Here is a 27,981-nt window from a genome sequence, read left to right on the forward strand (position 1 = left end):
GGTCAGATCCTTCACACGTAATTCCCCATACTGAAATTGAGCTTCAACCAGATATGACTTATTCAGAAGAACCAGTGAATATTTTGGCTCGTGAAGTTAAAGAATTGCGGAACAAAAGAGTACCATTGGTTAAAGTATTATGGCATCGACATGGGATGGAGGAGGCAACCTGGGAAACAGAGGAGTCAATGAGATCACAGTATCCAAATCTATTTTCAGGTAACAAATTTCGAGGACGAAATTTTTAAAGGGGGGAGAGTTGTAACGGCCTAATTTTCAGTGGTGTCGAAAATGGTGATTTGAGATCACTAAATCTGACAAATAAGATTGAACAAGATAGTAATTTAATATTTATGAGTCAGGTAAGAATTTAGAAGAATTTGTGAAATCGTGAAATTAGTGAATTAAAAGAATTTATTAGGTCAAACGGGTCAAAAAAGAGGTATCGAGACCTCAAAATTGAAAATCAAGCTATAAATATTTTTATAAATATTTATGGAGTGTCATTGAGTTAGTATTAAAGTTTCGTTAGAAAATTTTAACGTTTGGATGGCTAATTAATTAAAAAGGACTAAATTGAAAATAGCACAAAATTTGTTAAATTGTGAGTAAATAGCTTAAGTATTTAAAAAGATGGATTTAAAGAGCAATTAGACCCAAAGGTTAATGGCTAGACGGTTTGGGTATGAAATAAGCAAGAAAACAATGTGAACAAGGGGCAAAATTGGAAATAGAATAAAAGTTAATAGTTAAATAATGATGTAATTGAAAAATCTAGACATTTCTTCATATTTTCTCAGCTAAAAAGCCATAGAAGGTCTGGAGAAAGCTGGTTTTTCATATTTTTACATCATGTGAGTTTAATTCTTGCTTTTTCTTGATAATTTTTATGTTTTTATGACTTTTACAATTAGGTCCACTTATAGAATTCATTAGTTTTTGATTTTATGGGTGAAATTGGAAGTTACCCTGGATGGATAAGGGAATTTTATGATGAATTATTATGAAATTTAAGTTCTAATTTCATATTAAGGTGGTTTTATTAAGTGATTTTGATAGGAAATGATATTTAGGACCTAATTGTGAAAAAGTTGTGAATTGAAGGTTGCTGTTGAAATTAAGAATATAAAAGGTTTTGAAATAGTTTATAATGATAAAATAAAGTGTTAATTGAGAAAAAATAGTTCAATTGATGGGTGAATTGAGCAGGGACTAACTTGTGAAAACTGTAAATTTTGGGGTAAAAGTGCAATTTCGAAATTTGAACAGCATAAATTGTGAAGTGAAATAGAAATCAAATAAATGCTAATGAGTAGAAATATTTTATATTATAGATCAAGAATCCAAAGAAGAACGAGGAAAAGAAAAAGTTGCGGAATAGTCCCTAAATTTCAATATCTTCTACAAATTAGCCGGGTAAGTTCATATGGTTGAGTTTAGATGTTTATTTGTGAATGATTGAAGTATATAATGTGTTATTATATACGAATTTGTTGTGGGATTGTGTAGATTTTGTTAATGAAAGAATAAATGTGGAAATGCAAATTAGGAAAAACGCAGGATTGAGTACGTTCGTATCGTGGCGTGTGATGAATTGACGGATAAGACCATGGTTGTTCCATGGAAAAGTGTGAAATGTAGGTATGGTATCATCCATACTGAGTTGTGAAATGTAGGTATGGTATTATCAAATCCATACTGAGTTAAGAAATGTAGGTATGGCATTTCCCATACCGAGTTGAAAAATGTAGGTATGGTATTTCAATGAGGAAAACCATACTGAGTTGTGAATCGTGGCATTGAGCAACGACGTACTCAATTTCGTAAGCCGTTTCCTAATTTGATTATAAGAATTAAAAGAGAAGTGATCCAAATTAAAGAGATTGAGTAGTTGTTACTGTTGAGCTCAACTATGTGAATTATTATAACAATGGTTGTGAATCGCATGAAACTTTAGTAAATGTTTTGGTATTGTTTGGAAATATTATGTTTGGTAAGCATTACTTTTAAACCTATGAACTTACTAAGCTTCAATAAGCTTACTTGTGTGTGTTTAATATTTTTATGTAGATTGACTTGAAGTGAAGTGGGTAGATCGGATCAACACAACAAAGCACACTATCCAGATCAATTCCGGTAGCTTTTGTTTTATGTTTGAAGATTTATATGGCATTTATAGAGTTTAAATGAAATGAAGTAAAGATGTTATAAACTAGTTAACAACATTTTGTACTAAAATAGTTTTTGGTTAGTAGCAGTAGTTTGAGTTTGAAAATTTACCATAAATCATGAAAATCTAATTAGAGTTTGAATAAAATATGAAATTAAATCTTATTGAATCTAGTTTCACATAGAAGAAACAGTGTAAGCAAAAGGCTTTCATATCAGGAGATATTTGAATTTTTGTGAGACAAGGTTAGAGTGATTTTGAACTCCCCTGTTCTGATTTGTAAAAATCATTAAAAATTGTAAAAAAATTAATTAGGAGTCATACTATATATGTATGGATTCCTTATTGAGTCTATTTTTAAGAGAAACAAACGTATTAGTTATTTGAATTCTGTACATGGAGAAATTTGGTTCGTAGTGCACAGGGGTCAGAGCAGCTGAACCCTGAAATAGGGGAGAATCCAACTAATAAACTGTACTAATTGGCCCAACCAAAAATTCTAGAAAAAAATTAGTAAGTAGATATTTGAGCCTAGATTTGGGGAAAATTTACGGATTTGGATTTTGAGTTTTGTAACTCGAGATATGATTTTTTTTGCGTCTGTAACGCAGTTGGACAGCTTGTCTAGAAAGTGTGATATAAATTGTTTGAATTTGTTTAAGTGCTCAAATAAGTTTAGTAATGTCTTGTGCTCGATTCCGGCGACGGTATCGGGTAAAGGGGGCGTTACAATATACCACCTAGGTCTTATAGAGTTGATCTTCGAAACAACAGTGCGATTGCAGGAGGTTTCAAACACTTCATTATCCATGTGTGCATGTCATGGCCACGTGTGCTAAAGTCTCGCTCAATGTTGAACAATTTTTCGATGATGTGTGCACACTCGAGTGCACGTTGCGTGTCTGGGAGAATGAGTTTCCTGTCCTGCCTGATCTATCTACGTAGGAGGTGCCTCCGACGATTTTTGAGCTTGTCCTAGACAAAGGGTTGCGTAGGAATTCGAAATGTCGTCCACAATCATCTAGAATCCATAATGAAATGGAGATTAGGGAGAAATCTGACAGTAAACGTTATGGATTATGCAAATTAGCTAGTCATAATCATAGTAAATGCCAGCAGCGAAATTACCATGTTGGACAATTGTCACAATCGGGTTAGAATTGAGCTTATGTAATCCAATGCACCTAATTTATATTACAAAGTTTGTTCTAATTTTTAATGTTGTAATGTATTTAATTTATATTACAAAGTTTGTTCTAATTTTTAATGTTATAATGTATTTAATTTATATTACAAAATTTGTTCCAATTTTAGTGTTTTAATGTTGTAATGTTGCAATTAATCTAATTTATGACCACAAAGTTTGTTCTAAGTTTTAATGTTGCAATTAATCTAATTAAATAAATACAAAGATTTTATTTTTCTTGATTTATATTTTTTAAAATAAAAAAGTACAAACTTTGTAATATTTAAATTGCAAGAAACTGCTAAAATTGATGGTTTGATAGTGTGGTCTTAGGGGTATATTTCTACGGGGGTCAACGTTCACATTGTGGGTGATCGCGGCGATCAACATCCTCTTCAGTTGCTGGTGGGGGTGTGCGAAACATGAAAGAAAAATCATATGCCCCGAAAGCCATCGATAAACTTGAGCCAGGAGGAGTGTTATACTGCGGTGGATACAACCCAACAGGAGTGGAGTAATGCAGTGGATACGGGTCGGGAGGAGTGTTATAATGCAGTGGTACTGGACTAAAGATATCAAACCCAGAGTGATATTTGTGTCCTGATAAGCCCGAGAAATAGTTATTGACCCCCAACTCCGGATGATAAAAACTATTCGCGGAATGTGTTGCGACTGCTCGGGCTCGGGCTGTGGCTCGGGATCTGGCTTTGGCTCGACCTCTATATCAGGCATTGGATCATATGCCCCAAGTCTATGCATGTGCCAAGAGACTACAATTGACTGCCCATCAAGTAAATATAGTTTTCTCGTACTAGAGTACCATTGTATGTACTCTAACGGTGGTTGCAAATAGGAAGAAATATCTATCTGAGGTTTCTACGCCATCTAATTATCCCACACTGCAACATATTTTCGGTGCACAACTCCCCAATTATTTCTATGTTTTCCTCTCTTGTTGATCATGTGAATCTTCCCCACCTGAGGATCCAGGATATACTGGATGCAACCAAACTGCCAGAGTGCTCGATCCTTGTTATACTACTCGACTGTCTGGAAATTGATAATTAGTGCATTAATGCACTACATGTGAGAATGAATGTGGGCTAAAGAGGATATAACCGCCGCAATTTCTGGTTTCCAATATGACATCTAGATAAATTGCATGATTAATAACATGGTTAAAATTTAACACAGTTCGAGTAAGATATACAAAGTAATTACATGTCACGAATATTGGAATAGCTTACCCCTTCCCCGGTATGTTGTTCAATCATCAGACGATATATTGGGACAGTGTACGACCTCCCGATACCCGGATAAAAACTCTATCTATGAAAACAAATTACATGTTAGAATAGTATCTTTAAAATAGTATCATTAAAAAATGTCAATTAATAACAAGTTAAATTTTATCACCTGTTCACTAGTGGAAATGCGTAAGGTTTGTGCCTAACCGATGCCAAGAATGGCATCCGATAAAGAGCCCATGACTGCAACAATAGAAGGCATCCGCCTATGTTTACGACATCATGCTTTGTCATACGATACAACATAGCCAGAACTGCGGAACCCCAACTATACAAGCGAACATTCAGTAAATTAGTTAATAGGGGTAAATACATCAAATGAACCCTATTGCTGTTCGCATCCTGTATCAGTACACTCCCTATAATATGCATAATGTACGCTCGAGCTGTGCACATCACCTCATACCCAGTGGTATTAATTGATAAATGTTCAAAATTGGCTTTTCAGCCATGAAAATTTTAAGCCTGTAAATTTGGACTCAGCATCGTTAGGCGAGGGCGAGACTTCTAGTAGACTATAACAGAGGGCAGTCGGCTCAGCTATCGTACTTACACCCGTTACGGCACTCCTGTCGATTGGGAGTCCAAGTTGCAATGAAACATCATCCGAAGTGACAGTGCACTCCCCACACGACAAATGAAAAGTGTAGGTCTTCGGGCGCCAACGCTCAACCAATGCGGATATTAAATCATACCGCAAATCGAACATCCAGATCAATGATGTTGACTCGAATCCAACTAGCTCCAAATATGGCTTCAATCGTTCATCTAGGGAATATCCTAAACCATTCACCCGACCTCTTAATGCGTGATACGGGCCATGACAGTATTAAATTACATAAAATAGTTATAATAACATAATTTATTTCCATAAATTACGTAGATCTTTTTTTAAGGGAACCTGTGATTAACAAATAATAATATATTACCATATTTTTAACTGTGATTGATATGTGACCATCGTTTTTAATCAATGAACCCATTGCGATACTTGCAATTTCAAAACAAATTTCGGTTATTAATTTCAAAGTTTGATGGATTTTAAATATGTATCAAAATACCTAAATTTTATATATTGCTTTTAATTACAAAAAAAAATACCAAACAGCTTTGTCCACATCATATTTTTTTCTATACTACATTAACAAAATAAATATATCTTACAAATTCCAACTCAAACTCCAACTCAATGGTCCCATTCACAAATTCCATCTCAATGGTTTAATCTTTTACCTACATAAAAAACAAAAAAATAACATGTCAATAAAAAATATAACAAAAAACATAACATAAATGATACATAATAAATACGAATATTATAATTATTTTAAAATGATAATAAGTAAAATGTGTTGGTTTAAAACATAATATATATAATAATATGCCAATTAATTATTGTTAAAAAATATAATTTTTTTCTGCATAGAACTTCAAAAGAAATTTCATTTATAATATTTATAAATAACATAAAATAAAATTTAAAAACATAAACTCTTATTCTCAATTATAAAATCTTAAAAAATTAGAACATGTAAACTAATTCCTAATTTATCTCATAAATTTCAAATTCCATATCAATGGTCTCGTCTTTTACCTACATAAAAAAATAAAAAATAAAAAAATTAAAATAATCAAAATAACATGCCAAATAAATTTCATAAAAAATAAATATAATTAACCTACAACACACATAACATATAAATTACATAAAAAACACACATAACAAATAAATTACATAAAAAATAAAACATCAAAACTAAATTATGAATGAATGAAAATATAAAATAAATACAAAAATACCTTAATAGCTCTTTTTAACCAAATAATACCTTACAAAAATAAAATAAAAAATTAAATCTGAATTAAATCAACAATAATAACAACAAAATCAAATTAAGTTTATATTAATCCATTAATTTATAACAAAAAAAATTACATTTTCTATTTATTTTTTCCTTCTCTTTCTACTTCTCTCTATCTATTATCTTTCTCTTTGTTTTTTTTTTTTACTTTGTTTTTCCCTTCCCTTCCAACCCTCTTCTTCTCCTTCTTCTTCATCTCTTCTTTTCTTCTCCTTCTCTTTCTTCTCCTTCACTCACCGGCCAAAAGTGAACCAAACATACAATAACAACAAATACCCTGTATGAGTCGTCCCATCGCCTATGCCTACCACCGTGGAGCCACCTCTGCCAAGGCATCACTAGTGTTGCCTTTGCCAGCGCGTCACCAATGCCGCCTGTGCCGTCTCCTCCATCACTGAGTGTTGCCTCTTCCCTAGGCATGACCTAGTGTGCTGTCCCATCGTGGCAGCGGGTCAATTTTTGGGTCCAATTTTTACCGTATACGGCCCATATTTGACCTGTATTTTACCTTGGGTGTTGCCTATCTACATGGCTCCACCATCATTTTATTTATTTATTTATTTTTCTTGCTGATTTGTGCCAGAAAATCAGGGTGGTGCCGCTTATGCACCACCCTCCACTCATTTAAATGTACCATTTTGGTACATAATGCTTGCAACAACCCTTTTAGGTTTTTTTAAATATTATTTAGATAAAAAACCCTAAAAAAAGTTGAAGTATCAAATTAGAAAAAAATGTCAAATTCAATTACTAAATTACATCCAAAATAGGCTTAGGTACCAAGAAAAATTATCAAATTTAAATACCAAATTGAGCTAAAAAAATATTTAATTACCAAATTAGAAAAAAGTGTAAAATTTAAGTACTAAAAGTTATATTCAGTCTTATGAATTTAGACCTGAATGAAGCAATGGGCCGGATCCACAGTGTAAATCACAAGTCCAACCCACACCGAAAATTTTCCACGGACAAAAACACCCATACACTTATCCTTTAATGACGCTTAAGTCCCAGCAAACTTTATGTGCGCATTTAATTCACAGTCCACGTCACTAGTTCTTATCCATCCATGAGGGACATTATCGTCAGAACACAGAAAAAACAATTCCGTAATATACCAAATCTTTGGGACATTATAGTAATTCAGGCAAAAATAATATTGTATTACCGCTGGGACCACCGCCCTTCCCCTTCACAACCAAGCATTGTTCTTCGTTTCAATTTTCAAAAGTTTTTTAAAAGAATAAAATCTTTTTTTTTTGAAAAAAATATTAAATATTAAATTATTATATATTTTTCTTTCGTTTTCTATCTCCCCTTCCTCTGCAGAATTCTCTCTGGTAGTAATCTGAAATCGATTCTTTTTCTGAAGGTTCTCTCTCTGAAACTCTTCCATTTTCCTTGTTTTAAACGAACATCGTTTAGACATTGGCGATCTGCTTCCATTTCTTGCTTCGTCGCTTTGGTTATCAGATGCGAGTTTCATCTCTCTCAGTCTCTCTTAGTGTCTTTCTTTTTGTCTTCATCTTTTCTTTGGAAAAAAGTTGCGTAATTTTGTTGTGAATGTTCAATTGTTGTTTCGCTTTTTTTTTTCTTTTTCCTTGAGCTGCATATTTCTTTCACATTGGAATGCACTTGAAGTTTTCGTCTTAATTCCTGTTTGTCTTCCGAGAAAACGGAGAGGTAGAAGTTGCCGAAAGTTCTTTGATATTTCTTATTAATTTTGGTGCTCTCTTTAATGATAGAAGTGGTCAAAAGATAGAGACTGATTCGAATTCGGCTATGGTGTGTCTATGCGGTTGAATTTAGCCGTGGCCGAGTGCTTGCGTTCGTATAATTATAATATCTTATTTTCGTAGATTTGTTATTCTATTTTTCTTAATAAAAAGAATACGCGCCTTTTTTTTTCTTTTTTCTATTTTGGTCAAAATACGCCCCCTTTTCTCGGTAAGGAAATAGAAAGAAAGTATTGCTGAATATGTTTTTTTTTTTTGGCTAGGCGTTAAAGCATGGATAACTGTTTGCATCCTTGTATTTTTATTTTTTATTTTTTTGAGAAAAAAGGAAATCAATGGCAGGGATTTTTCTTTTAGTTCAGGAAAAGGTCCTCCATACCTCTTTTTTTTTTATGATTTATGTAATTATTTATTAGTTTGGATTTAAATTGATTTGGTTTTATCTGATTCGGCTTCAATAAATCGAGGACTTAAATCAGAAAGCTTTTTTTTAAATGTGTTATATTTTTAAGGCTAAGTTTTTAAAAATAATGGATTAAGGACTTTACATGTAGGAGAAATCTGATTGAATTTGCTGATGTATTTATTGCAAACTTTTCCTTGTTTGAAAATCCAGAGAGTTCATTTTTTAAATAACACATTGTTTAATGAATGAGTACAAAGAGGTAACGAGGTAAAGTCTTATATTAGCTTCCGTGTTTCTGACCATGTAAAGATTTACCCATGGCCTTCAGTCCACATTTCTTTCTAGGTCTAAAGCACCATGTATAATTTCTTTGGACAGAAACAGAATTATGTTTTATACTTTTTCATACAAGCCTTATAAAGACCAAGTCTAATATATTTGTCACTGCTCTTTCTTTACAATATGATTTATGACAAATAATTTAGTTGAGTTGTATTGTTTTTTGGTGATTGTCCAGCCCATCCCTGTTTTCATCTATGGGACATCATTTAAGCTGAGTGTAAGTAAATGGATTGATAGATGAAGTTCAACTCTTACACTGGAGTTTTGTTGTAGGTCTCATAGACTCGTTGGTTTTAGATGATACGAACTGGTTGCAGCTTGTAGAAGCTGCATTTGAGGATGTTGATAATTTTCTGGGTGATACTCAATCATTCTTATAATGAGAAGTCGGTTCCTGTCAACATCATACATTTCATGCTACAGTTTAGCTGCAGTAAACAGTGTATGCAAGCTAGTGATCATGCCTATGTCGATACAGTCGACATCTCTATTTGGAGGTTGTTAGAAGTACATTGACAAATTGTTGATTATTATCTGCTACAACTGCAATAATGGAAAGGTTAGTTTCTTCCCACTGCTCTTAATATCTGTAAGTTTGTCAAGTTCTCATTTTTTCTCCTTTTTTTTTTCACTTAGGTATAAAATTTTAGAAGAGCTTGGAGATGGCACCTGTGGTAGCGTGTTCAAAGCCTTCAATATAGAAACATTTGAGATTGTAAGGAGCTCTTTCTCCCCTAGTTGCTTTTTATCTTTCAGTTTAAATAACCACTCGTTTATTTTTTTTTTGTCAATAAGTTATGTTCTTGTGCCCATTTTATACCTCACATATGGTAGAATACATTGCAGATAAAGAATAATGAATGTAGGATCAATTTTGAAATCACTTTGTGATTTTGAATCATTAAGTGAAGTCTGTATTGGTTACTTGGTCAATTGTTCATCTACCAGCAACTAGTTTTTGGGGTTTAAGTTAAAATTTGTATCTGACTTCTCATTTATCTTAGGATGTCTGAACCTCAATTGATGATCCCTGTCTCTCTACCTACCAGGCTGCATATGCCTCCTGTCCCATCCCCTTCCTTGTTTTTTTTTTGGGGGGGGGGGTTGGCAAGCATTTTGATTTGTCTGTTAGAAGAGAAGTTAAAACGAGATTCTAAAGCTGTGAATTCTAATGGGGATGTAATGTATGAGATGGAACACTGTTCTTGGAACTTAGATTTTAAAGGAATAGAAAAATGGGTTGGCTGGATATATGCATGACGTGAGATATTATAGCATATATACATATAAGAGAAGTCCTTTATGTAGAAGCTTCGAGCATATATATATGTATATAGAAACAGGATTAGGAAAACCTAGGAGTTCAATAGAAGAATATTGGTTGGTTTACTCTTTTAAAAAGTTTGATGCATTTGGTTCTTTTTGATAATGTCATCTCAATGAGCGTTCATCAACTTTGGCTATAATCTTTAGGAAAACCTTGGATTAGAAAAATGAACTCAGTCTATTGTGGGTGGTTGTCTTTTATTCTTGTCTGTATTCCTTTCTAAGTTTTACCAAGATAATAGTGAATTTACAAAATGTAGAACTTACTTGAGCTCTGCCTCATTGCTTTTGTAAATGTTCCAATCTAGGTTGCTGTTAAGAAAATGAAAAGGAAGTTCTACTTTTGGGAAGAGTGTATGAATCTAAGAGAAGTCAAGGTATGCTGTGATATTTCCTTGAATGTTTTGCTTTTCACCCAAGCCTTCATCAAGAGAGCATGTTCCATTTATTCTCTACCATTTATGGATACATGCTTTTTCTTGATGGTATCAATAATTTATTCTCCACAGGCCCTTTGTAAGCTAAATCACCCTAATATTGTAAAGTTAAAGGAGGTTGTCAGGGAAAACAATGAACTATTCTTCATTTTCGAGTACATGGTAAGGATGCTTTTCAAAGTTCACATTATTATTCAGTGGAAGCATGAGTTTGTGAAATTTTTTCTTCTGCTTAAATACTGTACTTTTGATCTCTGATATTAAAGTGTTATGTTGCTTTATTTAATTGTTTTTGGAAAATACAAAGCTGGGAATGTTACTATGATTAGAGACAGGGGCTAGGAACTTTGGAGAGGTCTAGTTCATGCCTTAGTTACAAATGCTAGTTTGTAACCATTTCCTAGCCAGAGGCTATGCTTCTAGGGGAATCTGTTTGTTGAATTTAAAATTTTCAATGTTTAAGCTTGTTCAAAATTTGGAAGGCTGGCCTTTGTTTAACCAAAACTACTATGGTTGATTTCTGAAGCATTCTAGAATTGATTTTAGTGCAAGACTTGTGCAGGTACTTGCTTAACCCCTCTCTCCCAAACAAACACAAAACCTCTAATTTAGATATCTCTTTTCAACCAAATATCATGATTTCTTTTGAAAATAAAGGTTTCAACTGACTGTGTTTGCCTGCTAATCTCAATGTCGATTGTGCTTCTTTCATTTAAACATAATGCTACATTAATTGTTTACTTCTGTATTGTTCATTATAAACTGTTATTTTGATCTTTCATTTGAAGTAATCAGTAGTGTGATGTACGATTGCTGGAATCAAGCATGAATTTGTAGGAAACACCGTTGGGTTCTTTTTATGAGAGCTTAATTTAACTTCTTTCTAGGAGCATAATCTTTACCAAATCATGAAAGAGCAACAAAGACCTTTTTCTGAAGGGGAGATACGCAGCTTCATGTCTCAGATGCTGCAAGGACTTGTCCACATGCATGGGAATGGATATTTTCATCGAGATCTGAAACCTGGTAAATGTTCCTTTCTTTTCGGTGCATTCTTTAAGTCCTTTTTGCAATTGATGGTGGATATCTATATAGTAATCTATCTGTTTGTTTGTTTGTTTGTTTTTAAAGAAAACTTGCTGGTCACCAAGGATTTTCTCAAAATTGCTGATTTTGGACTGGCGAGAGAAGTATTGTCAATGCCTCCTTATACAGAATATGTTTCCACTAGGTGGTGAGTTTGTGTTTGTTCATGCTCAGGCAATGTGGGCGCAGTCTCACTGATTTCTTCATAACTCTATCCTGTTTATTCAGGGTTAGTTTTCTCATCTAATGATTTTTGGGTTAACTGTGTTAGGTACCGTGCTCCCGAAGTCTTGTTGCAGTCTTCCTATTACACTACTGCAATTGGTATATGGATTTAAGTCTCTGAGTGTGTGTACATGTGCATATGCACATTTTTATTTTCATTGAGCTTTGCTTTGTTTCCATTAATGTAATATGTTGAGATTTTATAATGCTTTCTTTAGCTTGAATGATGTCTGATAATGGTAACACTTACAGATATGTGGGCTGTTGGTGCAATATTAGCAGAGCTTTTCACATTGTCTCCTATTTTCCCTGGTGAAAGGTGATTTATTATTCTAAGTTCTCCTCTTTTTAGTTTTGGTGGAAGATGCTATAAATTAAGACAATCCTTTTGTTCTTACAAGTCTATATTTTCTCAGGCATAAATGAGCACAAGTTTGGCAAAGATTTTTGTGTCTTAATACCATGTACTAACTTTGATACATTCCTTTATATATATATATATATATAGAGAGAGAGAGAGAGAGAGATAAGCTGCGTTATATTCCTGAAGTTTTGGTCTTTATAAATTTTCCTATAATATATTGTTGATATGATGTGACCCTTGACTTTGGTGATTCTGCTGGGTCTTTAGTTATGATTTCTAATGTCGATAATTTCATGGGTTAAAATTACTAGTTTGATTGATTGTATGTATACAATATCCTAATAACATATGCAAGGAAAATTTTCCATGTGGCCTTCAGATAGTTTTAACCTGAACGAAATTGATCCAACCTACACATGCGTATTTATTTTTTGGGCTTTTCTGCTTATGGGCATTATGGTGCATAAATTTTCTAATATCGTCCTCAGTCCATGCCTCTTTTATCATTTTCAAATACTGTTATGTGTTTGTACATGAAAGCGTGTGTGCATGCATGCATGAGCGGGGATTTACAACTATAGATACTGAGAAAGGTAAATTTCTTACCTTTCTGTTTAATAGTCTTACCAGTGCTGTGGTCATAGGATGCTCACTATGCTACTATGTGTATGTACATGAATGTTCAGCTATGCATTCAATGTGGGGATGCATAACTATATATATTGAAGAAGGTATATTTGTTATCTTTCAATGTACTTAATCTTGGCAGTGCCGTGATCCTAAGAAAACTGCTTTACTTACCATGCAAGTTTCTTAGTGTGTTTGTTCACTATCTTTTGTTCTTGTTTGTTAATTCTGAATGCATAAGTTTTGTTTTCTGACTTTTACCGCTGAAGAAAGAATGAGTGTATTTTTGTTTGCTAATTGTTCAGAATACATTAGTTTTGTTTTTTAACTTCTACCGCAGAAGAAAAGAAAGATATATCAGAACTTTTAAGGATTTTTTCTTACGGTATTTCTTTCACATCCTGGCAGTGAAATTGATCAACTATACAAGATATGCTGTGTTCTGGGTGCACCAGATTGGATTTCTTTCCCTGAAGCAACAAATATCTCTCGTCTAATCAATATAAGCTATTCTGACGTAAGATTTTTTTAATAAATATTTATTAGTTATCAATTATCTGCTATAGTTTGACCTTTTTTTAAAAAAAAAAAATTGCTGCCATTACTTTTGGGCAGATATCACCTACCAACCTATCGGATATCATGCCCAATGCCAGCTCAGAGGCTGTTGATTTAATCTTGGTGTGTATTGCGGTTGACTAGCATTTAGCAAAATGATATTTACTGTACTATAATATCTTACACCCCCTGCTTTGACTGCTTGTAGCAACTTTGCTCATGGGACCCATTAAGGAGGCCAACGGCAGAACAGGCATTGCAGCATCCTTTTTTTAATGTATTATATATGTTCTAGAGATTTAATGTTTCTATTTGTATAAGATCAATTTTACTAAAAGGTCCTGACAGGTGGATGTGCATGTTCCTCATCCGCTACTGTGTGATCCACTTGAGCCGAGGCTAAACAACATGGGTAAGTTTTGAAGTTCAATACTAGTTCCCATGTTATACAGTTTGATAACGTTTTCTATTCACTTTTTTTTTTCCTGGTTCAACCTATTAATATTTTGTTGTACATTGTGAAGGGGCAAAACCAAATCTTGAGTTGAATCTATGGGATTTCGGCACTGAACCTGATGATTGTTTTCTGGGTTTGACACTTGCTGTGAAACCAAGTGCTTCAAACTTAGGTAATATGGTTGTAACTCCCATGTTTATAGTTCAGTGGACTGTTGTCGTTTGTATAAAGAACTAATAAATACACGTGGCATGGGCAGACATAGTTTTTTATCCTCATCTGGTGATTGTGGAGGAATAGTGGAGTGGTGTCTTAGAACTTAGGATTAGGTGTCTACCTCACGAGGCAGAGGTTTAGACATTCATGGAGACATGGAATTAGATGAACTAGAAACATTTATCTGGTGTTTTGTCACTTAGCGAAGGATATTTTAGAAGATATGTAATTTTCCTCTCGACCAACTGAATATGCTTTTCTGAATATGGGGTATCTGCTTTAAGCATCTTTGAATAACGTCACTGTTCATGAATGTCATTTGATTGTTATGGATAAACTTCAATCTATTGGAGCATGTCTTTTGTATCATTTTTCTTTGAATTCTATTCTGCCAGATTTATGAGGGATTTACTTTTACTTCTGTTTTTTTTTTTTTTGGTTAAAAGAAAGAATTGATTTTTTTTTTTATTTTCTTGCAGAAATGGTTCATACCGTCTCTCAAAGTATGGAGGAGGTAAGTTGTACAGTGTAAACACAGAAAATTTGCTCTTTGCTATATATATATATATATTTGATGGGAGTTAGATTTGTAATGGCTTACTGCTAAACTTCATGATGTAGGATATACTGTTTTGTCCTAGACTGAACGATCATCCAGAGCAATCAGGTAATTCATATGATCCTCAGTAGCTAAGGACCAAGGCTTTGCTTGGTATGACGAATGGAAAAGAGTGAGAATGGAAATTTTGTTAATTTAATCATTAAGCTGTAAAGTAGGGAAGTGGTTATGAATCTTAAACATTTTATTATCAAAACCTTCATACCGAACAAAGCATAAAGAAAGGGGGACTTGACAATTCTAGTCACACATTAAGAAATTTATGTGATCTTTGTCATGAATGATGATCTGGATCCCATGCTTTATATGAGTTAAAGCTACCAGCTTGCTTAACTTTGCACAAGTAACACAGTTCCCACTGGTTGTTTTATTTGTTTTTTGTTCTTCGTTTAAGAGTTTAAACCTTAGTGTTCGCCACTAACGGACTACGGGTTCTTTTTGTTCTTAGTGTTTTGATCATTGCTGACTCCTGATCAAAATAGAATTCACACGCCAGCTGGATCTTCATTGTCTCTCTCATTCAAGTGAGTCAATTCATTTATTACTTTTCCCAGGCTAGGGCTTCATGCTATCTATTCAACATGAAGTTTTCCTGGTGTTCTTAATTTGCTCTTCTGACTGCTTTTTGCTCATTCCCCATATTCTTTACCCCACTCATATTAAGATTGATGGTGTTTATACTAGCGTTAAGGGGTAGTAGGTCTATTGGTACCTTTAACTGGAAAATCATCCAGGCCCATGTAGTTTTGGTGTTACAAGCCTTTTTCATTTGAAGCAGGTTTTCCATACTAATTCTCTACTAATAAAGAAAGCCCTTCTATCTATTGAATTATTACCGTCATCCATTCACTTATGAAATCTGCATCTGCCATTATTAGCATTTTTTTTGTGCGAGATAATCATCACTTGATCTTTCTATGTCTTGACATTCTATATTTTGAATGGCAGTTCGATCCAGCACGCACCAATTGGAGTTCCGCAATCTGCTGGGTTTGCAATCACATCATTGCAGCCTAACCTTTTAGAACGTCAATGGTTTGCAGTGCCAACCCCCTTTCAGCAAGCTCATTTTACCTTGGACTGAATTGAATTGGTAAAATCCTATATGTTAAGGGGGGGGGGCCGTGGATGTAATGTAATTTCATTTGATTCTTGTAGAGTTCCATTTAGCATTCTCATAGCTGCTTCTACTAATTGTGCTATCTAAGCTTTGCCATGTATCCGTCAGTCAAAATCGGTTCCTTGGGATGGGATGCAAGTTTTTTAAGATTTTATTACTCAAATATAGGAAATTAATTACTCCTTTTACAGTAAAAACAAAATTGGCCAAATATAAGTGTACTCAAATCAAAAGAACAACTTTTTTTCTCAGCTATAGGCGAGTTTCATTTTGTGTTGCTAGGTTTGACTTTATTGGTATGCTTTATCCATTGATTATGTGATGATAGTAGTAGGCTATATATAAATTAAAATTGTTTTTTCATTCACTTAAAAATTCAGACAAAATTCTAATTTTGGAGTCTCTAAGCACTAACTTCCAACAATTCAAATATTAATTATAAAACCTTCTATATAACTTAATTATAAAATGCTAGATTACCTGATCTGTTTAAAGAAATTTAAATCTTTCAACTTAAATCACTTATCTATTTTTAGAATATTTTTAAACTATTTAATTTTTTTTAAAATGTAAAATTATAAATACTAAATAGATATTCATATAATGAAATTTGTTATTCTTAAAATCTTTTTACAATTAAACCAGATTTCGATTACCTAGTAACATCAACAAAGCATGCTTTCGCGCACGCCCTTGGCAGTTCCGGACAAGCCAAAATAATTTCCTGAAAGGCCAAACAAGCATTACATCGCCAGAATATTAAAAGTAGATAATGAGTCCAAACTATTAGTTTCTCACCATTAGGATCAGCTGACAGCAAATAGACATAAGAAATAAAAGTGAAAAAAAAAACCATTATATTTTTTATTTTCCAATTTCTAAACGGCGTTCAAAAATTTCAGTAACTTCCTCAGTACATTGAGATCTTTAATTAGAAAAAAAAAGTATGCCCACAAATGTAATGATGGAATTGAGGACTTACCCCTGGAATTCCCTCAAAGGGATTTATATTAAAGAGAGAGAAAAAAAGATCAATTCTAAATAGGGTGCCTTCTGAGACTAAATGGAACTCCATGCCTTAAATAGCCAAACTGGAGTTAGGACATAAACAGGCCCCAAGCTGCATTTTTTTGTAATCCATGGGCGTATACAGTATAAATTATACCATTTTTCTGCACTGCTGCATACTGGGAGAAAGCATTGAGGTAAAGAATAGATCTGGAAAAGAATAACTATAATATTTGAGATGTAGTATCGTCTGGAATGCTCTGTAAAAACATAGCCCTAGCAGCCGGATCAGTTGAAAATCGTCCTAGCACTGCAATGGTAGCTGTGTTACTGCCGAACTTCTCAATCCCTCTAGAAATCATACAGGTGTGGTTAGCCTCCACAACTACCATGACATCTCCACCTAGGATCGATGAAACTGTTTCGGCTATTTGCCTGGTCAGCCTTTCTTGCACTTGGAGCTTGAAACCGTAAAAATGTACTATTGACCGCAAAAGGGACTTCCCAAGGTGATTGATTCCTTTAGGGCAGAAGTATCCAATATGGACCACACCATAAAAGGGAAGTAGGTGATGCTCACATTGTGACCAGAATGAGAGGTTCAACTCCGAATGCATCTGTTTGTTGTTGCGGGAGCTGATTTCCCCATTAGGTTTGAGAAGATCGGATATGCCACAAGCAAAGCCATTCAGCTTCATCTCCAACTTCGTATTTTCAAAGTTCATCAACCACCTCACAAAATGGCTAGGTGTTTCCACAAGCTCTTTCCTTAATGGATCTTCACCCAAAGATCTGAGTATTGATGCTACTGCAGCAACCATTTCAGGGTTGGCCGCTACAAGCTCAGACGAAATCTTAGACATAGATGAAGAACTTGAAGGGCACCAACTGTGATTAACTGAGTCCCTGGTTAGAGTTCTATCCACAGTCACACCTCTGAATTTCAAAAGACCAAGAAAATCACTCCAAGCGTCAGCATTTTCATTTCCAAAAACCCCCGAACCCGAAGACACCAGGACTTTTACCCATCCTTGATGCTTTGAGTCAAGAAGGACTGACTCCACATTCGGGAAATGAATATGCAAACACTCAAGTATCACGGCAACCCCTGCTGGCCTGATTCCATGGTGCAGAGCTGAACATATTTCATCTGCTAAACGCTGTGGGTCTTGCAGTCGTTTCGCGAAAACATCAGCTACTCTAGACAGTTTGCTTAATCCCACAACCCGCTGACCGGATGGCACATAACCTACATGACACTTAAGCTGAAACGGGAGCAAGCACGACTCACAATACGAGAACAGATCAAGATCCCGAACAATCACAAGCCCACCTACTCCTCCAGCATGACCAACTCCATCATGTAAACCCACTTCAGGGAATAAAGCTCCCTGAACAATATCCTTTACTTTTTGCTTGTAACCTAAGAAGGCAATAGAAAAGCCTTGGATCAAAATATGAGACTACAACAACATATATAAACACATTATATTCAATGGAGCCCAAAACATACTAAATCAACAAAGCCAAAAAATATTAATACTTCAAAAGCCTTCAGCTTTCATTTTTGGCTTTTTCCTAAGCGGTAAGTCCCATTTAGCAAAGAACAGTGAACTAATAAATGAAAGCCATTTGCATGTTGGTGGTTCATCAGCACTAATAAGACTTGGAACTGAACTAAATGAACCCTGTGCTTATTGATTGCAAAATATAAAAGGAAGAGCTAAAAACAAAATCTTTGAGTAAAAATTAGGTAATTAACAACCTTCTTGAACCAAGTCTGCATATTATAAGCAAAGTAAAAAATACAGATCTCAGAAAAATTACTCTATTAAACTAGAATTTGGGATAAATCAAAAAAGCACCTCTTGTTCCTTCTCGAAGTGCCTTGGCAACACGAAGGGGAGTTTTCTTAAGGCCATCTCTGTTAAAATCCTCACCCAAACCCTGCAATAGAACTTTCACAGCATCCTCAATAGCTATAGTTTCAGGCTCTTTCTCACTTACATCCAGCTTCATTCCATTCTCAATCTCAACGCATAAATGGCCCTCATCCAAAGAGCCCATTGACAAAACCACACAACAAAAACAACAATGGGAATTAAAGAATAAAAAAGAAAAAGGCAATGAAAAATACCCAAACCTTGATTCGACCAAAAAAAGAAAAAATCCACCACAGATTCGGAATGTTAATTGGAAATCCAGATGCAGAAAACGTAAAAAAGAAAGATATGGATAAAGACAGAGGAGATAAGAGGCAGAGGAGGAGAGGGCGAAGCGAATAGAATGTATACGTAGGGTTGCCGTTGGTCCTTGAAATGTGTGGATCTTCTCCTACTCCTATGTTTTATATATATACATACACATATATATTATAAAATATTAAAAAATTACATAGAAAAAAATATTTAAATAAAAAAATTGTAAAACCAATAAATTTATGTGGGGAAAAAAAGAAGAATTTTAATTGAGAACCAAAATCCAATGTATTTAAGAACTGAAGCTTTTGTTATCATCAATAAAGAGCCAACTTCACACGAAGACACCCATGGCGATGGCCGTGGCCCGCTTCAATCAAGCGATTGAGAAAAGAGAAGTTTTGGTTGTGACTGTGGAGCACCTTAAAAAATTATTATCATTATTATTTATACTGCAAAAATTTCAAACATCCACATGTTATGGAGAATATCATTTAGGTTGAACAATTTTTCTTTTAAATTATTAATAAATTTATTAATTAAAATTAAAATAATTTTTTAACAATATATAAACAACATCAATTACGAGCTAATAGTGGGATCAGTGTTAGATAACCGAAAACATCTATCACTTCATATCTGATCATCAATCGAACGAGGAACCACATGAAAAATTCTTGTGCTAATGGAAGAACCTTTCATCAAGTTAGCTAAATTATCAGTAACAGAGTTTACCTTTCTAAGTACTTGCTTTATGAGTATTCTCAACTCGCGCCTACACAATTCTTAGATACATAAAATCAAATCTCTATTTGAATGTCTTTTTATAATCTCCATGAACACCTTCGATAGCTAAAGTACAATCTATTTCAATAATAAAATTTACCCATTTAGCCTCCCTAGTTAATTGGAGGCCATCATAAATGGCCTAAAGTTCGGTTTGTAGCACACTAGATCTCTCAATATTTCTTCATAACGCCCACATATCCACCTTGTAACAATAATAAAATGACACATTTATTCCACAAACGAGATTTAGATTTTGTCACACGTTTATTTTTTTTAATTTTTTAAAAATATAATGACACATTACAAAATCTCAATCTCACTTGTAGGATAAAAAATTTCTATATTAAATAATTATCCTTAAAATTCATGTCAACATCTGATTGTTAAATACACAACGCTCTAGAAGAGAATTTAGGTTTGAACTCTAAATATAGTATTATTGAAAAAAAAATCATAAACCTAGGGATAAAACTAAAATTTTTTTTTAGAGGGAGCGAAATTAAATTATAATTTTTATTATAGAAAAAATATAATTTCACCATTTTAATAGACTATATCTTTATAATGTTTAAAGCATTAAATTTAATTTTTATATTTTTAAGGGGGTAAAATATAATTTTATCTTTATTAATTTAAAATTTTAAAAATTTTAAAGATATCATATATGCAACTCTTACAAGCACCTAACTTTACCACTACCTAAACCCTAAAAAAATTAATCATTCATCAACCAGACATAAAAGAGTTCTTAATCATACCATAAAAATGTTAGTTAATTTGTAAAAAATGAAGTTGAATATCATAATAAGCAAAGCTTTTTTAAGGCCAAAATTTAGAGTTAAAATTTGACCATTCAAGTAAAAGAGAGATAGGAAAAGGTAAAGGAGATGTGTGGGTCAAAAAAGGAAAGATTGATGGTACCAATGTCTAGATCTGTTTTACTTAAAAAATCTGATATATATATTAAAAATGATTGGGCCAAAACCTAAATGGGTAGGAGAGATTGGGACGTCTCATTCTCACCAACCCACCAACCCAATTTAAACAAAACTCAAAATAAATGAGAAAAAGTAAAATTTAATTTGATGAAAAAATTTAGTAGTTTAACCTATCGATCCTGTTTAAACAATTGGTGGATTGAGTCTTTGTTCGATTAATATCGGTATTATTTTCAGTATAATATCTTTTTATTTAAGAGTTAAAAAGAAGCTATAAATAATTCTAGATGCTATAAGCAAGCTGTAATTTATCATATTTATGTTTTTTTCTGTTTTGGTTTTTGCATGACTTTTATTATTATTATTTTTTTGTGGTTTTTGGTTTTAAGTTTCTTAGTTGTTTTTCTTTTAGTTTTGTTGGTTTCAAGTTTTGGTTTTTTTTTTGATGATTTTTTCTTCACTAATCAAAGTCAACCTAACTCAATTATACTCAAACCAAGTTTAAATTGTAGAGTTGGCATTATTAAAAGAGCTTTACCTGAATACCACTTCAACATAAACAGATCTATACCAGGGATGGATCTAGGGTGGCACGGGAAGGAGGGGGACTGCCCCCTTAGAATTTTAAAATTTTTAAATTTTATATATAAATTATCATGTATTTTAAAATTGGTGTCCACATTGTATGACATTCGCCCCATTGGTCAAATTGTATTTCATATAATTCACACCCTTAAGCCATAAAATTATACTTTATATTAACAAAGTATTTTTCAATTTTTAATTATATAACTTTAATAATAATAGTAATCAAACATTAATGTAGGATAGGATTTGAAACACTAAATTTAGAGGTTCAATATAGACTTTAAAGCTAAAATCCAAAATTAATTGATTTGGCCTATACCCTTAAACATTAGGTTAGTGACATTTTTGTATTTTGATTTGTATGTCTTGCTAAAGAATTATCTTCTTCTAATAAGATGTTGACACTGCCGAGAGATAAATAAAGGAGTTTGATGTCGAGACTGAGAGCACAAAGTAAAAAAAAATACAAATCATCTTCCTCTTAACTCCTTATGCAAAAGACCTCTCGATAAAATATTTTTACATAAATTATGTATTTTATTTATTTGACTTATTAATTTTTTTCCTTTTTCCTAATATGTTTTTTAATATATTATTACAGTCTTTTTGTTTTTCAATTAAATTATGGTCAACAAAAAGATCGAATCTTTTTTCGAGAAAAGGATGTTAGAAAATAATAATGATCAAACGATTTCTCAACCTTCTGTTATTAATGGAGGAAAAATTAAATATCGAACCTTCCCAAGCTCCTGAATGAGATAGCAGGTTTTCTCAATTTCAAGCTCCTAAACGTTGTATCGAGTCTTCCCAAGCTCTTGAATGATATATCAGGTCTTCTCGATCCCAAGATCCTAAACGAGAATTTTTTTACAGATTCTATCATTGATAAGTTCAATCTTATGTAAAAGTGAATAGTGTAATTTAGGATATCTAGTACTGAGAAATAGGACTAAGGTCAATTTTTTTTTTAAATTTAAATTTTGAAATTATAATGATATTTATGAAATTTTTAGTATAGTATTAATTATTCTTTTTTACATATTGGAAAAAAATATTTAATTTTATATAACGTAATCTTTTTCTTTTAATTTTTTTATAATTAAATCATTCATGTTTAAAAAAAACATTAAATTAATTTATTTAATAAGAAAAAAATTCGAAAAATATTAACACTTTTTACTTTTAAAAAAAAATCATTCAGATATAAAAATTATGTCCCTCTAAGTAAAATCCTAAATCTATCTCTATCTATGAAGGGATGGTTAGGGAGTCGTGATTTTAATATGATCATTGTTTATCGCCTTACTATTCATCAATTTGGGGGTAGGTTCTCTCTTTGTCTCCCACTTACGTCAATATCATAAGAGATGAAAATAAGACAACTAAAATTCCTAGTGGGACTTTGATTTAAAAGTTTCAAAAAAACAGTGTGATTATTTGAATTAAATTAAAATTTTATTTTATTTAATTTATAATATTTTTAATTTTTATGATATATAAATATTACATAAGAATTATTGGGTATCTTTTATTTTTTTGAAAAAATATTTTTAAAAAAAATTAAAAAATTATTACTCTAAAATCAGTAAACAAATTTATTTTATCAAAATCAAAACCAAAATATTAAAACTCAAAATTTGTATATAAGAATAAAATTGGAGCTTAAATAAAACATCAACCAAGCACACATCACATGGGAGTAACATGGAGATTCTAAGAGATTTGCAGGGTTGATTAATTAATGATAAGAAAGATAAAATCTTGGCTGCCTTTTCAATCTTTACCATTACTCAAAGTGCTAGTATTGTCTTATCCTTTGCGGCAATCGCTTAGAAGTAAAATTAAAATCAACAACTATACTTTAAAATAATTATCTTAGATCACTTTAATCAAACGTATGCTTTAAACCAAAAAATAAAAAGAAAATCAACTACAGGAGGATTAACCGAAAGAAAATCAAACTTAATTAACCCGTAACTTTAATTTAGTAAAAAAAATATTAATAGTATAAATTTCTCAACAACTACTGTTATTATTCTTTTCTTTTTTAAATCTAATTAGTTTGGTAGGCAATTTAATTAGATGGTATTTGACTTTGGGCCAAGATTTTTCGTTATGATTTTAAGTCAAAGTAGGGTGTTAGAGATCAATGAATCTTATAAATTCCATGTCAATTTGGATTGTTGTTGGCCAGTTGCCACCAAGTCCCATATAAGCACCACACCAACTCCTACGGGTTGGTGTCAAATTGACTACACCCACAACAAAAGTATTCTTGATTAAGAAATGGTAAAATATATCAGATGTCCCTTTATAATCAGGAGAAATGCATTTTCATCCTTTTATTTTATATTTGATGTAAACAAAAATAATTGTTGTAACACCACTGATTGAGCGCGTCAAACAACCAATGAAGACGTTAAACTTAGCTATATTGAAACACGAAAATCGAAAAACACCAAAAACTTCTAAACACTCGAAAAACCTCACTAAATGAAATTATTTTCAGATTTTACTTTTTAATACTTAGAGATCTTATGTTTGAGGGTATTTATACTAGTGGTTCCCTATCAAAATCACCGACCCCACTAAACATTTTTTAAAAACATCTTTGTGTATTATATATGAAGAAAATAAATGTAAAAAGTTCAAACCGTGTGAAAAAAAGGAATAGTTAACGTGCTCGCATCTTAAAGTCATTAAAATATGCTTTAAGTTCATGTATTTGCAGTATATTTGGAATTTAATCAATTTATTTTTATTTCTTGATTCAAAAATTTAGATTTAATTATTAACCTCGTTAAAATTGTTCTGTTAAATTTATTGATGTGACATTTTAAAACAATAAAAATACTCATTTTGTAGTCATATAATAAAATAAATGATGTAGTAATGGGCTTGAAATTAATAGAAAAATTTTAATAATATTAATAATAGGATTTGTATTTTTAAATCCAAATAGTTAAGGGATTAAATTCTTAAAAATAAAAATAAAGAGACTGAATTTTAAATACACAAAAAGTACATGAACCTAAAATAAATTTTAACCATTTGTAAAATATGACTTGGCTTAATTAAGTGCCATGATATAAAAAGAAGAAGAAGAAAATTTGGTGTGTAAAATCTACTTAACCCAAGAACCAACCCAAACCTAAAAACTAAATCCACTGCGGAAACCCACACAAAACATATCTAAACCCACAAACTAAAACCATCTGATTGGGATTTGGTGATTTTCTTAGTGGGTTTCCAGTAGTGTTTTTGGGATTGAGTTGGTTCATGGGTTAAATGGTTTTAATACAATATGAGCAAAGTCCACATCATTTGTGGTCAAATTTTAAATAAGGTCCCTATACTATGTTTTCTTTTGCAATTTTAGTCAATTTTCTGCTTTTCTAAATTAAAGAAAAATATATTTCTTGGGGGAAATAAGAAACCCTTTTCCAAAATGTGCTTATTTTTTAATTCTAGGTGGAACTAATTTAAATTTATTTGTGTGCTTTTCACCTAATAAAATGTCATATTCGCAATTCACATACTATTTAATGGAAAATTGTACAACATAGATAACAAGATTAATGAAATGTGAAAATTGAATTAAAATTAAAGTTTGATGCATACAAATACATCAATTTAAAGTTGATATATAACATTGCAAAATTTATTAAAATTCATGGATAATTTTAATATTTATATTTTTTTTATAATTAGATAACTTTTTGTACGTTTAAAAAAAAGAAAAAGGAAAAAAAAAATTCATGTGAAAAGACGTGAAATTAAAGTTCAAAATTATAAAAAATAAATATTGGTTAAAATAATTGTCAAACACTCGTTTAACATAAGATTAAATCATATAAACTTGTTTCTATTTCAATATTATATATAAAAACAATTTATTTTAAAGATTCAAGATATTATTATAGCCACATGTTTTTATTTATTTATTTGAATAAAAATATCAACTAATTACAATTTTAAAAATTAGTGGTGGAAATTTATTTATTATAAGGAGTTTAAAGAGATAGTAAATAGTGATAATGAAATTAGTAAAATAAAAGTTTTACAAAATAGGGGAGGATAGTGGATGAGAAGTGACTTCGAGAAAAATTTTAAAACTAACTTTCATGCCCTTTTTAGGCTTCCTCCAGCTTCTTTTATAGGAGAAATTCTGAACTCTGTTTAATTTCATTTGAATCCCGCATAGTTTTTCTGATAAGAATAATGTCTCATATTTGATTTGATGATATTTTTTGTCCTGATGTGGTCGCTTCCACGTTGCTTCTTTTTTTGTCTAGACATAGATGTGGTTGCTTCCACACGTTACTTCTTCTGTCTTTTCTTTTATCTTTCTTGGATATTATCTAGATTCTTTTATTCAATTTCATCTAGATTTAATGAATCAATTTACAATTTTAGTGAGTTCTAACTTTTCCATCTATTTTTTATTTCTTTAATTATGTGTGATAGAAAACCATCAATCTCCAGTCAACTATCTTTTTTAATAGTTGAATGGATTCTTTACTTCTATCATCAAGGCGATATCCAAAATCAATAAGATTTTTGTTGAAGTAGATATTGAGCTTTGGTCATTAAATCCATTCCTGCTTGGATTTGATAATAACTGAGATTATTGTAACACTTGTCAATATTTTTTGTCAAGTGTTCTTTCTCCTCTTTAGCTGTTGATAGGTTGGGTCCTCCAATCATTTTTTTAATGATCCATATTTGATATGACTGATAAAATTTTTCTTTTTTCAACTATACCAATAAGGCTACTGATTTCAGGATGAAAGTAATAATAAAAATCATCTTCATATACCATACGTAATAACATAGTTTTAATAAATGCGGGAAAATCTCTTAATAAATGGAAAGAAAATCTCATATACCATACATAATCTAAATATTTTATTTATAACTAAGTTATTTGTTCTATTGTTAATAAAATACTGAAATATATTAAGAAGATTGTTTATCTCCTTAATATCTAAATAACTAATTTCTAGTTCTTTCCAATCTCGATATAAAATATATTTTAATAATAAATTTTGAGCTTCTTGTTCTTTAGTTGTTTTTTCAACTAGAAATTGTGAAAGCTAAGTAAGATGTCTTCTGAAATTAGCTCTTTTCTTAGTAATTTGAGTTTTCCATATTTCATTAGTAAAATTATATAATTCTAAGGGTACGTCTGGATTATAAAAATTTTTTATTTCTTGAATTTGTTGTGGTTTCAACAAATTTTCTGTTGCACAAAACTTTTCTGCTACTTTTATGATTTCAGCATAACTAGCTTAGTATGCTGAATTTAGATCTTGAGACCAAGGTAGTTATTGACTTATCGATTGTGGTATAAATGATAATTGAGTTCCCACCGGTTGTCCTACCATTGGATATGGAATATAATATCCTTGATTAGGATAAAAAGGTACTTGAGAAGGAATTGTCACAAATCCTTGATTAGGATTTATTGATTTGAAAGTGTTCCATTTGTTCGGCTTTTTATGTAGAGCAGTCCATTCATCAACTTTTTCTAGAGGTTATTTATCTCTATCTATAAGGCATGCTAAGATAATCAGTAATAATATTGTCAGTTCCTTTGACATATTAAACTTCAAAATTAAAAGTACATAATTTATTATACTATCTAATTCTTTTAGGTACAGTTTCCAAACTTTTATTAGTAAGGAAATGTTTAACTGTCTGATTATTAGTTTTTATGATAAATTTTTCAGGTGCTGAATATATAAGATTTTTTTATTTCTTTATAGCTAATAATTCTTTTTCATATACGACATAAATAAGTTCATTCGGTTTAAATTTTCCCAAACTATATCCACATATTAATTCTTCATTATTTATTGTTCTGGCTTTTAAAATACAACCCCAATAATTTTACGAGGCATCTGTTTCTAAAATTAATTTATCACATTTTTTAGGTAAATAAACTTTTGGAATTTGATTGATTCCAAATTTTAAATTTTTTTTATAATTTTCGAGTTTGTTTTAAACTAGATAAAGGGTTTATCTTTTTTTTTTAATTTTTCATATAACATACCTATTTTTTTCAGATAAGTTAGGAAATAAATTTCTTCCATATTTTATAATTCCTAGAAATTGTTGAAGCTGCTTTTTATCTTCAATTTATCAAGGAATTCTTTTATTTTTACTATAATATGATCTTATAGTTTAAGAAAATCTACAGATAATTTTAATACTAAAAATTTTATTTCTGTTTTTTCTAGCTCTATTTTCTTAGGACTTACAGCACGTTTGGTTTGGATGGAATAGCTATTCCATTCCTGCCCAATTCCGCGTGCTACAGTATTTTTTTGCTATTACACCGTTTGGTTCATCGTTTACTTATTTCACAGCTTTGCTATTACAGTCATATTCCTTCAAATGTTGTAATAGGTATT

General features: G+C 31.8%; 2 protein-coding genes across 11 annotated transcripts; one reads left to right on the forward strand and one right to left on the reverse strand.

Annotated features, from left to right (window-relative positions):
* The first annotated feature begins 7,724 nt into the window (after positions 1-7,724).
* LOC107955395 (serine/threonine-protein kinase MHK) lies at positions 7,725-16,295 on the forward strand. 10 transcript variants are annotated; one of them, XM_016891173.2, is made up of 17 exons: positions 7,725-8,208; positions 9,283-9,568; positions 9,646-9,724; positions 10,644-10,712; positions 10,845-10,934; positions 11,660-11,798; positions 11,904-12,006; positions 12,130-12,182; positions 12,336-12,402; positions 13,483-13,591; positions 13,690-13,755; positions 13,841-13,909; positions 13,981-14,044; positions 14,157-14,261; positions 14,785-14,819; positions 14,927-14,972; positions 15,873-16,295. In XM_016891173.2, the coding sequence occupies exons 2-17, from the start codon at positions 9,561-9,563 to the stop codon at positions 15,947-15,949; spliced, it is 1,179 nt and encodes a 392-aa protein (XP_016746662.1). In that variant the 5' UTR covers positions 7,725-8,208; positions 9,283-9,560; the 3' UTR covers positions 15,950-16,295. The 10 variants fall into 10 exon arrangements, 8 of the variants coding, with proteins under 8 accessions (XP_016746662.1, XP_040972597.1, XP_040972595.1 ...); XR_005929921.1 differs by lacking the exon at positions 13,690-13,755 and adding an exon at positions 15,373-15,448 and having other exon boundaries at positions 7,727-7,897; positions 15,873-16,104; XM_016891172.2 differs by having other exon boundaries at positions 7,727-7,897.
* Positions 16,296-16,884: 589 nt separating this feature from the next.
* Positions 16,885-19,674, reverse strand: LOC107955397 (GTP cyclohydrolase 1). The gene is made up of 2 exons (XM_016891179.2): positions 18,918-19,674; positions 16,885-18,475 (listed from the first exon to the last, which is right to left on the reverse strand). The coding sequence occupies exons 1-2, from the start codon at positions 19,117-19,119 to the stop codon at positions 17,277-17,279; spliced, it is 1,401 nt and encodes a 466-aa protein (XP_016746668.1). The 5' UTR covers positions 19,120-19,674; the 3' UTR covers positions 16,885-17,276.
* Positions 19,675-27,981: the final 8,307 nt, after the last annotated feature.

The sequence above is a fragment of the Gossypium hirsutum genome, chromosome A07, assembly GCF_007990345.1.
Source record: "Gossypium hirsutum isolate 1008001.06 chromosome A07, Gossypium_hirsutum_v2.1, whole genome shotgun sequence".
In the NCBI taxonomy this organism is placed as follows: Eukaryota; Viridiplantae; Streptophyta; class Magnoliopsida; order Malvales; family Malvaceae; genus Gossypium; species Gossypium hirsutum.

What these genes read in the sequence shown, in the direction of transcription:
- LOC107955397 (XM_016891179.2), bottom strand. Translation starts at nt 19,119, where the DNA reads ATGGGCTCTTTGGATGAGGGCCATTTATGCGTTGAGATTGAGAATGGA. An exon ending in ACTTCGAGAAGGAACAAGAG is followed by an intron (nt 18,476 to 18,917) that starts GTGCTTTTTTGA and finishes TTGCCTTCTTAG; the next exon opens with GTTACAAGCAAAAAGTAAAG.
- LOC107955395 (XM_016891173.2), top strand. An exon ending in CTATTACACTACTGCAATTG is followed by an intron (nt 12,183 to 12,335) that starts GTATATGGATTT and finishes TAACACTTACAG; the next exon opens with ATATGTGGGCTGTTGGTGCA. An exon ending in TGCAGCATCCTTTTTTTAAT is followed by an intron (nt 13,910 to 13,980) that starts GTATTATATATG and finishes AGGTCCTGACAG; the next exon opens with GTGGATGTGCATGTTCCTCA.